The sequence below is a fragment of the Hyaena hyaena genome, unplaced genomic scaffold, assembly GCF_003009895.1.
Source record: "Hyaena hyaena isolate Hyena2069 unplaced genomic scaffold, ASM300989v1 scaffold_129, whole genome shotgun sequence".
In the NCBI taxonomy this organism is placed as follows: domain Eukaryota; kingdom Metazoa; phylum Chordata; class Mammalia; order Carnivora; family Hyaenidae; genus Hyaena; species Hyaena hyaena.
The window spans coordinates 2,341,407-2,355,796 of record NW_024080763.1 but is presented as its reverse complement, the minus strand read 5'-3'; the positions used below and the strand labels follow the sequence as shown (position 1 = coordinate 2,355,796).

Below are 14,390 nucleotides of genomic sequence, written 5' to 3'. Positions count from 1 at the left end.
CTGGTAACTACTCTACCTATGGAAACTATTTCTGGATCAATACGACCCAAGCTTAGTTGCAGTCAACTCCTTAACACGACTTTTGGTATGTAACATTGATTAAAAATCAGAAAGGGTAAGTGGACAAATACATACTCATACATGATTACGTTTCCAAGAAACTAGTCTTTGTGGAAGCCTACAGGAAAGAGGACTTTCAGGAGACTGTTGATGGGGACCAGGAGGTTTAAAGCTATGGCTTTGGGAAGCATCCCAGTGAGCTATAGGAAGGCATTCGTAAGAGTCAGATTGTGCAGCATCGAAGGATAACGCTCTAAAAGAGGTGGGCATTTTCTCAATTAATTTAAATTCTGAGGCTTTCAGTAGTCGAGGGCTAGAAATAAGACCCAAAGAAAAGAACCATCTTCACAACGGCTTCAGAAAGGTGACTGTGCCATTTGGCTCATGATGTTATTAAATGGTCCAAAAGCCTTTGGTGGTGTGATATGGACAAGAAAAATATTAATACACAAACCACATAACACCATTAAAACTCAAAAAACATTTTTTTTTCATTTAAAAAAGTATTTAGAACACATAAAACAAGGCAACATTTATTCTTTCTTCTCGTCTTCCGGTGTGGGGCCTGTTGGCACTTCCTCCATGGTTGCACTGTTGCTCTCTGAGCCAGTGTTACTATCACTGGTCCCTTCCTCAGCCATACTGTGGCCATACTCTTGCCCGCTCTCCTTATCCTCAGGAGTAGATGTGCCTTCCTCACCATTCTGTTGGCTCTCCGTCGCTTCCTCGAGGTGTGTCTCCTCTGTCTCCATCGGGACGCTCTTGTCGTCCTTCTTGTCCTCAGCCTTATTGGCAGCTTGCTCTTCCTCAGGAACCATGCTGCTCTGACTGTTTTCGTCTTGCTCCGCTGCCTCTTTCTCTCTTTCCTCCTGCCTTTTGCGAGCCTGTTCCTCTGCCTGTGCAATTTCGGCGGCAATTTTTTCCATATCCACTTCCACTTTCAGACCGCACAACCTTTTAAGTTCATTGTTAAATGAATCTGTGCTTTCCAGGAATTTCCTCTTCTTTTCCTGGTGTCTTTCCTCTATTTGAAGAAGTTCAGCTTCTAGTTTTCGCTGGTGAACCATTAAGGACTGGACCTGTCGTTTGAGGACCTGCATTCTAGCTGTTGTTACAACTGACCTAACGTCTGGCACCACACTCTCACTAAGGATTTCACTGATGAGGCGGTGGTTTCTCTGGAAACGGGCGGTTGCTGTTTGCTTCATTGAAAAGCCATCATCATAATCATCTGGATCTTCAGCAGGCTGAATGCTCATGTAAGGTTCTCCTTTCTCCATGCGAGACTGTCTCTGTCGACTTTCTTCCTCTAAAGCAGCTTCTGCACGACTTTTTGCATTTATGTAAGCAAGGTATGCAGGGGAATTATGATAGGCCTTCATAGATTCATTGTACTCTATCTTTTCTGCTTCGTATTCGTTTAAATATTCTTGTTTTTCTTCATCAGTGAGATCTCGCCACATGCCACCAATAATCTTGCCAATCTCCCACAACTTTAGGTCGGGGTTGGAAGCTTTTACTTGGTCCCAGACCTTTCTGCTGTACCTCATGTAGGGCATCAGAGGCTTATCTGGTGGCTTTGGGGGTTTTGGAATCGTAATACCAGAGGATGCCGTGACCCGGCTGTTGGTGCCCGGGTTCCCTCCCAGCCTGTAGTTGTTGTAGGCGAGATGACTGTATGGATTGTATCCCACAAACCCTGGTGTGCTGGGCATTTGTGTTGCAGGAGCTGGGGTGGGAGGTGGGGCATAAGATGGTCTTTTTGACATTTTGGAAGGTTAAGTTCTCAGTTCCTTAAGAATGAATCTGAGACACCGCGGGCAGAAAAAGCGCCCGTAGCTCCGGCCTCGTTTTCCTTTGTCCCGCAAGACTTTGCTTGTTTTAGAGCAGCTTTAGGCTCACAGCAAAATTTAGAGGAAGATACAGAGGTTCTCATATGCCCCCTCCTCTTCCCCAGGCACACAGCCTTCCCCCCAGCAAAGCAGCACCATTGTTAACAATTGATGCATCTTCATCAACATGTCATTGTCACTCACAGTCCATAGTTTACGATCAGGTTCACCTCGGTGCTGTGCGTTCTAAGGAGTTTGGACAAACGTGTAAATGACTCGTATCCCTGGTTATAGTCTTCAGCGTATACAACCTTAATTTCATCTTAAAAAGGGGATTTAAAACAGTGAATACAAAAAAAGCAACCGAGTTCATTTGTAACTTTCACTAGGTGGGACTGAACATTTTACGACAGCTTGTCGTACCGACTACATTTTGAGAAGCACTTCTGGACACCTACATTTTGAGAAGCTCAGTCGGTTAAGTGTCCGGCTCTTGATTTCGGCTCAGGTCATGATCTCAGAGTTCTGAGTCTGAGCCCCGAGTCGGGCTCTGTGTTGACCGCACGGAGCCTGCTGGGGACTCTGTGTCTCCCTCTCTCTCTGCCCTTCTCGTGCCCCCACTCACGCTCTGTATTTCTTTGATGTTGTGCGTCCAGGAAAGACTTCCAGGGAGCATCTCGCTGCCCCACGTCTCACCTGTGACAGGTGTTTGGGGCCTGTGGGTCTGACTTGCCCCAGACGAGTCCCCTCCGCCTCCCAAGTTCTGCTCCTGTAAATTTAGACTGCGGCCCACGCCAGGCTTACCTCTTTGTTAAAAACATCTTTTGCCAAAATTCCGAATCTGTGTTGAATAAAGTAATTAACTGCTTCCGTGCCCTGGAAGCAGCTGTATGATTTATGTCCTGCTCGGTTACATGTAACAGATCAAAGCCTGTGTCTCGGCCATTTGTTACCTTTTCCCCCAGCGGGTCATTTCGTTCTAAACGCCTTTGTCCAGGGTGTTTGTATCGGCTGCTGTTTAATTGCTGGGCTAGGGGCGCCTGGGTGGCTCAGCCAGCTAAGCGTCCGACTTGGCTCAGGTCATGATCTCACGATTCGTGGGTTCAAGCCCTGCATCGGGCTCTGTGCTGACAGCCCAGAGTCTGGAGCCTGTTTCAGATTCTGTGTCTCCCTCTCTCTCTGCTCCTCCCCTGCTCATGCTGTGTCTCTCTGTCTCTCTCTCAGAAATAAACAAAACATTAAAAAAAATTTTTTTTTGATTGCTAGGCTATTCAACGACCCAGGAATATTTCCCTTTCCATTGCACGTCGCTATATCTCTGTCAACACCCTCCCCACATGCAGAAGTTGGTAGTCAGTGTTCAGAGTCTAGAGCATGACTCGAATGGAAAGCCAGTGAAAGCTCCCTGAGGAATAGCTTTCAACAAGTCGTTCGGATTTCATTGAAAATAAGCCAGGAAGGCGAGGGATGAGTGGATAACTCTACATGTTTCCCTCCTGTCATGTACTTTGATGATGGAGGGGAGGATTTGGAGCTTCCTGGACGTCCAAGGATCAGGGATCAGTACCCCCAGGAGAGCCACGCGGAGGGGAGCAGGCAGGACCACCACAGGCTCACTCTGCAGACGGGCCTGGACCCCCGGGTGAGCCCCTGATGGCCATGCCTTCTCGGAGCCCAAGCCCACATATTGGCCCGTCTGCACCCTCGGGCCCTGCACACCTGCCTCGTTCTGGACACAGAACGAGGGCCACCTGGCTGAGTCCTTAACTCCCACTCTGCATCTGTGGCCTTGGATGTGGGTTCTTCTTCAAATGAATGACCAAGACCACGTGCCCTACCCCGGAAGAGGACTCCCAGGTCATGTCAGCCTTCATCAAACCTCACCCCCTCCCACCACCCATTCTGAGACGGCACCACCGGCCCCTGCCTCACCTCGGAGCCAGGCCTACGGGTGGGTTGCGGCGGAGAGGGGGGGGGGGGGATGTGCACCAGTGCAGCTGAACTGTCGATCAGGAAACGTTCCTGGAAACGCGCTAGACTGCAAGCCACCGGATGGACGTGTCTGCAGTCTCCCAGCCAGCCGCGCCTCCTCTCTGGCTCTCGCCACTGACCTCATAGCCATCTCCCAGGGCTGTTGCAACAGGCACTTGAAAACTGGGGGTTTCCAAGAGTGCAGAGTCGTCTTCCCAGAGTTCTAGGGGCCAGAAGCCCAAACTCAAGGTGTCAGCAGATCTGCTCCATCCAGAGGCCCTAGGGTGATATCCATCCTGCCTCTTAGCCTCTGCAGCCCCACACATTCCTCGGCCTGTGGCCGCATCACTCCGATCTCTGCCGCCAGCTTTACACAGCGGTCTTACCTCTGTGTCCCTTGCTGCCATCACATGGCACTCTCCACGTGTGCCTGCGTCTGTATCCAAATCTCCCGCTTCTTATAAGGACAGCAGTTGCACAGGGCTAAGGCCACCCTCATGACCTCATCTTAACTTGGTTCAATCCACAAAGACCCTCTTTCCAAATAAGGTCATATTCACAGATAACAGAGGTTAGTGCTTCAACATATCATTTTTGTGGGGACACAATTCAGCCCAGAACAAACTTGAATTATGTTTCCCTTGATCTATCTAGTTTGATGACTCTCTCAACCACTAAGTCAATCAGCAAGCATTTATTGAGCACCTATTGCATTCCAGGCCCCATGCTAAGAGGAAGGGCTCCTGGCACAAAGCCTCATGGTCCTGGGACAAGTGAGCGGCTGACTGCAGAGCAGAGACACTTGGGGTCACGGCAGCCCCTCTCCCTGTGGGGTTCCTCTCCCAGCCGTAGAGCATCCAGGGTGCTTCTCGAAGGGAAGGGGATGACAGAGCTACGATCTGCAGCAGAATAGCAGGCAGTGAGGCCCCGGGCAGAGGGGGATCCCAGAGCCCAGACATGAGAGATGCATAGAGCCTCTAGGAAAGAGGTGGGTCAGCATAGCTGAAACAGAGAGGTGGCAAGATGTGCCCGTGTGAGCCCAGAGGTCACCTGGGGCGCCCACCAGGTCGCCGTGAAGGCGAAGGCATCCCAGAGCTCCCGTGGGCCTCTGACACCAGGCGCCGCTGCTACCCACCCTCTGTGAGCAAGCTGCTATCCCGCACCAGCTCCCGTAACCCCGCAGCAACCCTGCCAGGGAGGGTTCCCGTGTCCACCGCACAGTTGAGGAAACTGAGGCCTGTCTCCCCAGGTCATGGGAGGGGCGGCAAAGACTGGACTCGGGGACTCTGCCCCAAAGCCCAGGCCACAGCCCGCATCTGCAGGCTGGAGCTTCAGAGAGAGACAGTCCTCCGGGGGGAGAGGGGAGGCAGGCTGGCGGCCACAGGCACTTGCAGAGGCCAGCTCCCTCTGGGGCACTGGCCCTGCGGCTCACCTCTTGATGAAGACCTGCCAGGGGTCGGGGGCACGACCTCAACCACACCGACCCCCCATCCAGCCCAGTGGTGAGGGCCAATTAACTCACTTTGTGCTGGGCCTTGTAAACAGTCCACTCTTGCCATTTTGACTCTCATGACTTAACATTTTTTTACAAATCCTTTTTAAAAAATGTTTATTTATTTTTGAGAAGGGGGGAGGGGCAGAGAGACAGGGAGACAGAGGATCCAAAGCAGGCTCCCGGCTCCATGCTGTCAGCACAGAGCCGAATGTGGGGCTTGAGCCCACAAACCATGAGATCACGACCTGAGACCGAACGCTTAACCAACTGAGCCACCCAGGAGCCCCAACTCAGCACTTAAAAACAAAACAAAACAAAACAAAAAGCATTCCCAATCCAGTTACCATCTAGTGATTTTTGTGTCTCTGGAGCCAACTCTCAGGTCCAATTATTTTTGCTGTTGTTTCATTGCCAGCTGGCTCTGCGGGTCGTGAGGGCCCAGCCAGCCCTGGTCAGTGGTCTCCTTCGGAACCGCACCCACAGCTGGCGGGGCCGGCCCAAGGGGGGAGCCCCCTGGTGGCCCGTGGTTCCTGCGGGGCTAGGAGACGGCCTGCGGATGGAGAAGGTTCCCAGGCTCTGCTCTGGAGAGGTGGAGAGCTCTGTCTGTGCACAATTCTCCCTGGAGTTGGCTGTTGGGCTCTCTGCCTTGATTTGATTAATGTGGATAGACTTTGGCAGCCGCATTCCTGGAAGAACCTGGATGGGTCGTGTGTGTACATAAAATAGAAGATGCGCTGTGGGTGTTTTTAGCTGAGCATGACTGATAGCTATGCTTGTTAAGATAGGAGCAATCAAACCCAGGCTGCTTGAAGCTTTTCACGGATGTGCCAAAGAATCTGTCTTATCTAAATGCGGGTCTCAGGATGATCTAAAAGAAAATCCTGTACTCCAAGTAGCAGTTGGTGAATGGCAAGGCTGGAATGCACATCCCCCCTCTTTATTTCCTTTCTAATAACTGTTGGGATAGCACCGGCTTGGTCAAAGCATGAGGATTCTTGCATATGAACGTGCTTGGGTGTGTAGGTGGGGCTGCGCACATGTCTAAACAAACACAGCCATGTATTCACCACCTTCGTCCCACGGAGGGAATTAAAGGCGGCTAACAAAGCTACACATCGTAGAATAATAAAATAAATAAATAAATGAGGAAATCAGGGCAAGCGGGCTAGAAAAGGGGGAATAAAAATAGAAGTAGGGAAGGAGAGAAGCGAGTGGCTGTAAAGACGGGAAAGATGAGGGGAGTTGGGAGGAGGTGGAGTGAGAAAGAGACGGGGAAGTGGTGAACAAAGCTTCCGTTTCCATGGTGACCAGCAGCTCCCGGGCCCTGGGGAGGAAGCTTCGAAAGATGCCTTGCCCTGAAGTCTAACCGGATGTGGAGGGCCTCCTTCCAAGTCTTCGTCCAGCCCGGCTCCGGAAGGTGGAATCTGCCCTGACCCACGCACCCCGCAACTCCCCAGCCAGCCTGCACCTGATGGCCCCGGGGTGACCACCGCACACTCCCTCCCTTGGAGCTCTGGGTTCCCCCTGACGGACGGGCAGGGCAGTCCGTGTTGGCTGGAGGCTCATCCCGTGGATGGAGAGAAAGCTCAAAGGGATCCTAAGCTGCTCTGTGGACTGAGAGGTGGGCAAGGTGACTTTGGCCAAACTGAAGGTCAATGCAGCTCTTGCCAAGGTCAGCCGCAGGCTGTCTGCAGCTAAACATGACCGTGGGGGTCAAGATTCTTCTTCAATCTCTCAGCAACGATGGGCACTGTGGACTGTGGCTTGTTTGCCAAACGCTCCCCCATCTTGGATGCCAAATGTCTCACTTCCCACTGCTCTGACCAGGTCTTCTCTGTCTCCTCGTCCTTCACCCATACTTGAGATAGTCCTGCCCTTCAGCCCACGGTGGGCCCCATTCTCCCGGCTCTCCCCCTCCTCTCTCCAGGGCCTCTTGTCCTTTCCTGTGAGTTTAAATACCACACAGGCAGATGGGTGGCAGGTAGATCCCAGATCCCAGCAGCTCCCCAAACTCCAGCTTGGTATGTCCACAGCTTCCTGGACCTCCCCACTTAAACACTGCATCAACATCCCGGACGGAAATCCAAAGTGAATTCTCGATTGGCTCCCCTGAACTTGTTTTCTCCACTCAGTAAATGACACCATCCTGCTCCCAGATGGTGACTTAAACTTGGCACCCCCAACACAGCACGCCATGTTGATTCAACCGCCAAAATGAACCACGAGTCCCTTTTCCCCTCTTATTCTCTAAAATCCCAAGTCCCGCCCTAGCCACCTCTGTCTCCAGGCGGAGTTTGCTCAACGGCTGCCTGACCGGCTGCCTGACCGGCTGCCATGCCCACTCTTGCACCCCCCCCACCCCCAGTTTGCTCTTCATGCCGGATAGAGGGATCAGTTTATGCCAAGAATTGGGTCAAGTCATCCCCTTGCTTTAAACCCCTTCAAGGACCTGTGTCACGTTAAGAATCAAGGGCTAAATCCTTTCTCAGGCAGTTGAGACTGGACCTGTCCCTCCAGCACTTTCCCTGGCTCCTTCCCTGTCCCTCTCCCAACCAGCTTCTTGCATTTTTTCAAAGACGTGGGGTCTTCCCTGCCTTGGAGCCTCTGCGCTCACTGTTTCTCTGCCTGCATGTTCTTTGTCCTGCCCTTCGTGCACCTGCTGCTTCCTCGTCCGTTTGCATTTAACCCCCGGAGAGACCCCCTCCTTCTCTATCCAAAATAAGCCCCGCCCATCTTTCTCCATCTCGGCCAGCTGCTCGTTTTCTTTCTGACACTTAACACACTGGTCATTTTTTATTAGCTTGTTGCCTTGTGTAATGTCAAGTTTCCTTGCTGGTCTGTGGCTCCCTGAGGACAGGGACCATGTCTGATTTACCGTCACTGTGTCCCAGAATCTGTCCAGGGTAGGCGTTCAGTCAGTACTACTTTGGGAGCTAAGCAGAGGACCGGAGACTGAAAAAGGGTCCTCTAGATAGCCCACTTCCGGTTCTGGTTGCTCCGGAAGTCGGTGTGCGGCCCAGGCCCTGGAGCTCCACTGAAGGCTTCTGGAATGTTCCAGCAAAGCCCCCTCCTGGGGGTTGAGCAGGTTTCTGTGGCCTTGGCGAGCAGCCAGGGTCCTCTCCGGCTCCCAGAGCAGAGCCCTTTGCCGTGGACTCCGGGGAACCGGCTGCCGGCTCTGACAGCTTGTTGATTTCAGGGTACTCAGTATAAGGCTCGTTCTGTTCTCTGGCCTGCAGTCAAGTGCAAGTCCAAATTCCTGCAGGAGGGAGACCATGTCAGCCCCCACACATTTCCAGCCCTGGGAACACTGCACTGGCCACTATTGACCTTGGACTGCATCCTTGGGGTCAGAGCAAAATGCCAGTATTTGTGTGACAGGGATGTCTGGGTGAAGACAGGAGAGGAGGAGGGACCCACGGGGTGAGGGAAGGGACCCTGGGGTACAGAACCCACCCTGCACTGACAAGCTATCAACCGCATGAGCCTCTGAATTTTTCTGGGCTTCTAAATCCACGTCTGTAAGACGGAGACAGCCAAGCCACCAAGCTACTGAGTTCCACCCGCCCCCACGCCAGACACCAACTAGGTGTGACAGGGACCTCTCCCACCCACAGTCCCACCGGAATTTCTAGTCATTGCAGCTGGACATTTTTCTCAGACTGCCTTCAGCTCTCTCTGTTAAACTTTCCCGTGTGTGTGCACACGCGTCTGATCTCATTAACTCAGAAGCTCCTCAAAGGCAGGGACCTTGGGTCTCAACTACCCTCAGCTCGGAGCCTGGCGTACAGCATGCATCCAGTTAACGTTCGTCGGTTTGATCTGCCCACATTATCTCAAGGGTCCCTTCCAGCTCTGGCTCAAGCTGCCTCCCACCTGCCCTTCGGTGGGTAGCGGGGGCAGGGAGAGAGAAAGGAAGGAAGAGATTGGAGAGAAGGACAGATGGAAAATAGAAGACAGGAAGGAGCAAGGAGAGAGAGGGCGAGGAGGGGGGGCTGAGCCCCGCTTTCTTGAAACTGAGTGAGGTTGGGTGGAGGCACAGACATTCAGAAAGAGCTTGAGGCAGAGAGGGAGGGAGTGGGAGATGAAAATAGATCTATACAATCACCAGATGCCAAAATATTCAGGATGTCCTAAGTCCGCCTGGAACATTTCTCTTGAGAAGCCCGTAGAAAAGATCATTCCGTTTCTAATTAAGGACCCACTTTGAGGTACCCAGCCACCGGAAGGGAAGTTACAGTGACTAACATTTTTAATGCCATTAAAATAATTAAATTACACAGTCATTTCTTACACCCGGCCTGCACGTTTTTCAACACTCTCCTTCAAAATGAAGCATGGCAAAGGCACCGGAGAGTGGGGGAGAGCCCGCGGACGCAACGCTCATTTCAACTGCCGCTCTTAGCAGGCGGATGGAAGGGGCTTCACAATCCATTTGAAATTTTCTTGCTATTTTGTATGCACAAGAGCCATAATGCCTCCGATTTTAATGGCCTCTTCCTACCTGATGACCGCATGAGCTCCCGCTGACATTCTCTTCTTGTACATTGAAATGGAGGGAAGGATTAGGAGCCCCATTTTACGGAAGTAACAATTTGAGGACAGCACACCGTAAGCACAGACGTTCCCTGAATGCTCGCCGTACCCGGGGCCCCAAGCTTCTGTTATCCTCCACACCCCCGACAGTTTTGGGGCACTGGGTGAGGCTGCGAGCCCAGGCAGTCTAAAAACACGTATGCTTAAATGCTGTGCTACATCATCTGTTCAACAAACATTTATTGAGCGTCTTCTGTGTGCCAGGCACTGTGCTGGGTGCCGGGGAGATCGACAGCTCCCTGCACGGGAGGAGATGGCATTCCAGATTTCAGGCAGAACGCTCAGCAGGGAAAGGAGGGGTGTGACAGCTTCGTACAGAGAAGTGAGCCAGGAAGAAATTAAAATGGTATGTCGTCATCAGGAGCATGTGACAGGTGATAGAGGACTCAGGGGCCTCCTGAGGAGGTGACATTTAAATTGAGAGTTGAGGGGGCACCTGAGTGGCTCAGTCGGTTAAGCATCCAACTTCAGCTCAGGTCATGATCTCACGGTTTGTGAGTTCAAGCCCCACGTCGGGTTCTGCGCTGACAGCTCAGAGACTGCTTGGGATTCTCTGTCTCCCTCTCTCTCCCTCCCTCTCTGCCCTTCCCCTGATCTCTCTCCCTCTCCCTCAAAATAAATAAATTAACTTAAAACAATTCTTTACAAAAACAAATAAATAAAAATAAAAAAATAAGTTGGTTGTTGAACAAGAAGGACCCACTTGCAGGGAAGATACAGGGCAGAGCATTCCAGAGAGAAGAAAACACAAGATCCAAAAATGTGAACCTGGGGTGCCTGGGTGGCTCACTCAGTCAAGCACCCCACCCTGGACTGGGGCTCAGGTCATGCCCTCAAGGTTCATTAGTTCAAGCCCAGAGAGGGGCTCTGCACTGACAGTGTGGAGCCTGCTTGGGATTCTCTCTCTCTTTCTCTCTCTCTCTCCCCCTCTTCCTCTGCCCCTCCCCCACTCATCTCCTCTCTCTCTCTCTCTCTCTCTCTCAAAATAAATAAACTTCAAAAAACACAGAGTTTTGAAAACCAAAACTAAAAAATAAAAATGTTTACCTTATTGCTCCGTAATTCTGCTCCTGAATATCCATTGTAAAATAATAATTCTTAACACAGAAAAGAAAAAAAAGGGATTCTCTGTGGCTTATTCATAACAATGGCAACAAAGAAAAATGACTTAAGCTCCAACAGGAGAAAATTTCAAGGAACATGACATGTGTGTTTGTTGAAATATCGCACAGTCGTGAAAAATAATTTTCCAGGCTTTGATTCTGGCTGGGGGGGGCGGGGTGCACCCCACTCCATCCTCCCCGCTGACCACGACTAAAACCCTGGATAGAACGGATGCAATTACTAGCAGAGGACTCTAAAAAATAAGTAAGACGCAGCAGGGTGGAAAGAGAAATCAAAACTTAAAGAAATACCAACGTGGTAGTGAATGCCTTGGGGTCCCTGCCCATATTTTCTGGCTTAGACATGAGGGCAGTCAAATCCCTAAACCATGCAGCAGACGTGGACAAAATAAATTCCAAGAGAATTCCTCTCTTTCCAGCCAGGAAACCAGCAGGGCAGCCCCTGCTGTCCAGAGTGTGGAGAGAATCCCCAACTGGTTTGAGAGTTTTCTCCATTTCCTCTCCAGCCCTGCGCTAAGCAAGCACTGGTTCTGAAGCTGCAGTCCTCTACCGTCCCAGGGCATGGCGGCCCCTTGGTAAAGGACAGATATTTACAGATTCAAGCAACTCAGCAAAATTCAGGCAAAAGAAGCTTAAGTGGAACCATGTTAAGATCCATCCTAATTAAAACTGCTGAAAACCGAAGATAAATTCCTGAAAGCAGTCAGAGGAAAATGGTAGCTTCCATGGGGAGGAATGACAATGTGAATGACTGAAGATTTCTTAGCAAACACCATGGCGACCAGAGGACAGTTGGAAATTATTTTTAAAGTGCTCAAAGGCAAGAACTGTCAAGCCAGAATCCCATATGTAGCAACAAGATTATTTAGGAATGAAAGAGAAGACACAAACCAACGGAATGTGTCACTAGTAGTATATAAATGACAAAATAAAGAAACTGCAGAAGTACGAACAGTACAAAATTATTTTACAAAGGGTTTGTAATGACCTTGAAAAGTTCCTATTGACCTAATGTTTAAAAATATCGTGATACAGAATTAAATAAACACATGATTGCAGTTATATCCAACACCGTGATTGCAACACGCTTTTTCATAGAGAACGGGCTAGATGCAAGGGAAATAAAGTGTGATGAGTGACTTCTTTTGGTAAAAGAACTATGGGTAATTTTGCTCTTCATTATTTATTTTTTTTCATTTTCCAAAATTTCGGTAGATGGTCAACGATTTTTAGAAAGTTAAAATAATTCCTTCTGGAGCACTGGTCAGTTTGGGAGAAGGTAAAGTTGGTTTCAGTACAAGAAAAGTCACATGTTTATCGGTGACGGCTTCTTTTTACACAGAAGGGGTGTGAGAGAGAGTGCCCACTGGTTGTAGACTATGGCAAGCTCAAATTCCACTCATTTTCCTGGGGTTCCAGCTATTCAAAATAACTAAGATCAAAACAAACAAACAAATAAGAAGAAACCGAGAGTTCAAAATCATTGGACATTAGAGTTTTAGCCTGCCTAAAGTTCTTTTTTTTTTAATTTTTTTAATGTTGATTTAGTTTTGAGAAAGAAAGAGAGAGACAGACAGAAATGAGTGGGGGAGGAGCAGAGAGAGAAGGAGACACAGGATCCGAAGCAGCTCCAGGCGCTGAGCTGTCAGCACAGACGCGGGGCTCGAACCCACGAACCGTGAGATCATGACCTGAGTCGAAGTCAGACGCTTAACCGACTGAGCCCCCCAAGAGTCCCCTGAAGTTCTTAATGCTGTTTATGTGGATAAAAATGTCTTTATGGAGAAGACTCTCCAGGCGCTAATGGTAGTCACTGCTCCACAACTGAAAGGAACAAAAAAGCGCAAGCCCAACACAACGAAACACCCAGAAGGACAGAAACAAGTGGCCATCGCAAGTCCTAAGCAGGCGCTGTGCACAGGAGACCAGAACCATCACACTCCCCGGTGTCAGGAGGCAGCTGGATGGGGGCCTGGGGGCTCAGTCAATAAACGTCTGACTTCGGCTCAGGTCATGATCTCACGGTTCATGGGTTCGAGTCCTGCGTCGGGCTCTGTGCGGACAGCTCAGAGCCTGAAACCTGCTTCAGATTCTGTGTCTCCCTCTCTCTCTGCCCCTCTCCCACTCATGCTCGCTCTCTCTCTCTCTCTCTCAAAAATAAACATTAAAAAAAAGAAAAAAGAGACAACTGGACAAGAACAGCCTGTCAAGGTGTGTGATTCAGCCTCCAGATGGTGGACATGCCGAGAGGCTCAGAGGCAAACGGAGCAAATTCGGGGGCCCCGTGGGGTGGTTGTGGGGGCGGCCAGAGGCGCCCATTATCGGCCTGAGTCAAGAAGAGAAAGACAGGCAGTTAGGAAGGAAGGATCCTGGAGATGTGGCGGTTCAGAGCCAGAGGTCTGTGACTCCCCAGCAGCTTCCAGCTTTGGGGAGGAAAACAAAGACCTGACGTCCACCTCTTCCGGGAGCAGAGAGGAGAAACGGAGGTCATCGGCCACACTGGACCCTTAGCACCTTTTTTCTTTAAATGAGAATGTCTCTTGCCTCTTCCACGACTTCTCAGCCTGAGCGCTGTCCACTTCGGGGGGGAGCATCCATTTCTCCATCGCGGGGCTGTCCGGGGCGCGTAGGGAGTCTGCGGTCGCCCCGGCCCGTAGCCACTGGAGACCAGAAGCACCCACCACCCAGCAGTGATGATAACCAAGAATGTCGCCCAACACGGCCAAACGTCCCCCGGGGAGAAAGAGCAACCGTGTCTGAGAACGTTTCGGAAACTCCAGGGGCAGTGATTTCTGAAGCGCACGAGGTGGGCCCTGTCCTAACAGCAATGGTCTAGGGGAACAGCAGAGCTCGGGGAAGAAGGGCAAACACATGTCAGGTTCAAGGTTTGTTTTTCTAACTTGAAAAGGGTAAATATGTTGTCTGGATATAACACAGGTTTCCCCATGTTAATTTATTTTTTTAATTTTTTTTAAATATTTTATTTATTTCTGAGAGAGAGAGAGACAGCATGAGCAGGGGAGGGTCAGAGAGAGAGGGAGACACAGAATCTGAAACAGGCTCCAGGCTCTGAGCTGTCAGCACAGAGCCCGATGTGGGGCTTGAACCCACGACCCGTGCAATAATGACCTGAACCGAAGCCAGATACTTAACCGACTGAGCCCCCAGGCGCCCCTCCCTGTGTTAATTTATTGCTATTCCACTGGCCCTCATTCCTTCACCCCAACCATGGTCGTCACGTGCTGCGCTTACACGGCTCCGCGCCGGGTCGTTGCCGGCCTGACTGGCTTGCATCTGTAGCCACCTCCCCGGTTT

At 50.7% G+C, this 14,390-nt stretch overlaps 1 protein-coding gene across 1 annotated transcript; it reads right to left on the bottom strand.

The window, feature by feature from the left end:
* Positions 1-206: 206 nt before the first annotated feature.
* On the bottom strand, positions 207-1,920 carry LOC120235522 (SWI/SNF-related matrix-associated actin-dependent regulator of chromatin subfamily E member 1-like). The gene has a single exon (XM_039237888.1). It carries the CDS (start codon positions 1,827-1,829, stop codon positions 594-596), a length of 1,236 nt encoding a protein of 411 aa, XP_039093819.1. The 5' UTR covers positions 1,830-1,920; the 3' UTR covers positions 207-593.
* Between the last annotated feature and the right edge of the window lie 12,470 nt (positions 1,921-14,390).

Coding starts and splice junctions, on each gene's coding strand:
- LOC120235522 (XM_039237888.1), bottom strand. CDS start 1,829: ATGTCAAAAAGACCATCTTATGCCCCACCTCCCACCCCAGCTCCTGCA.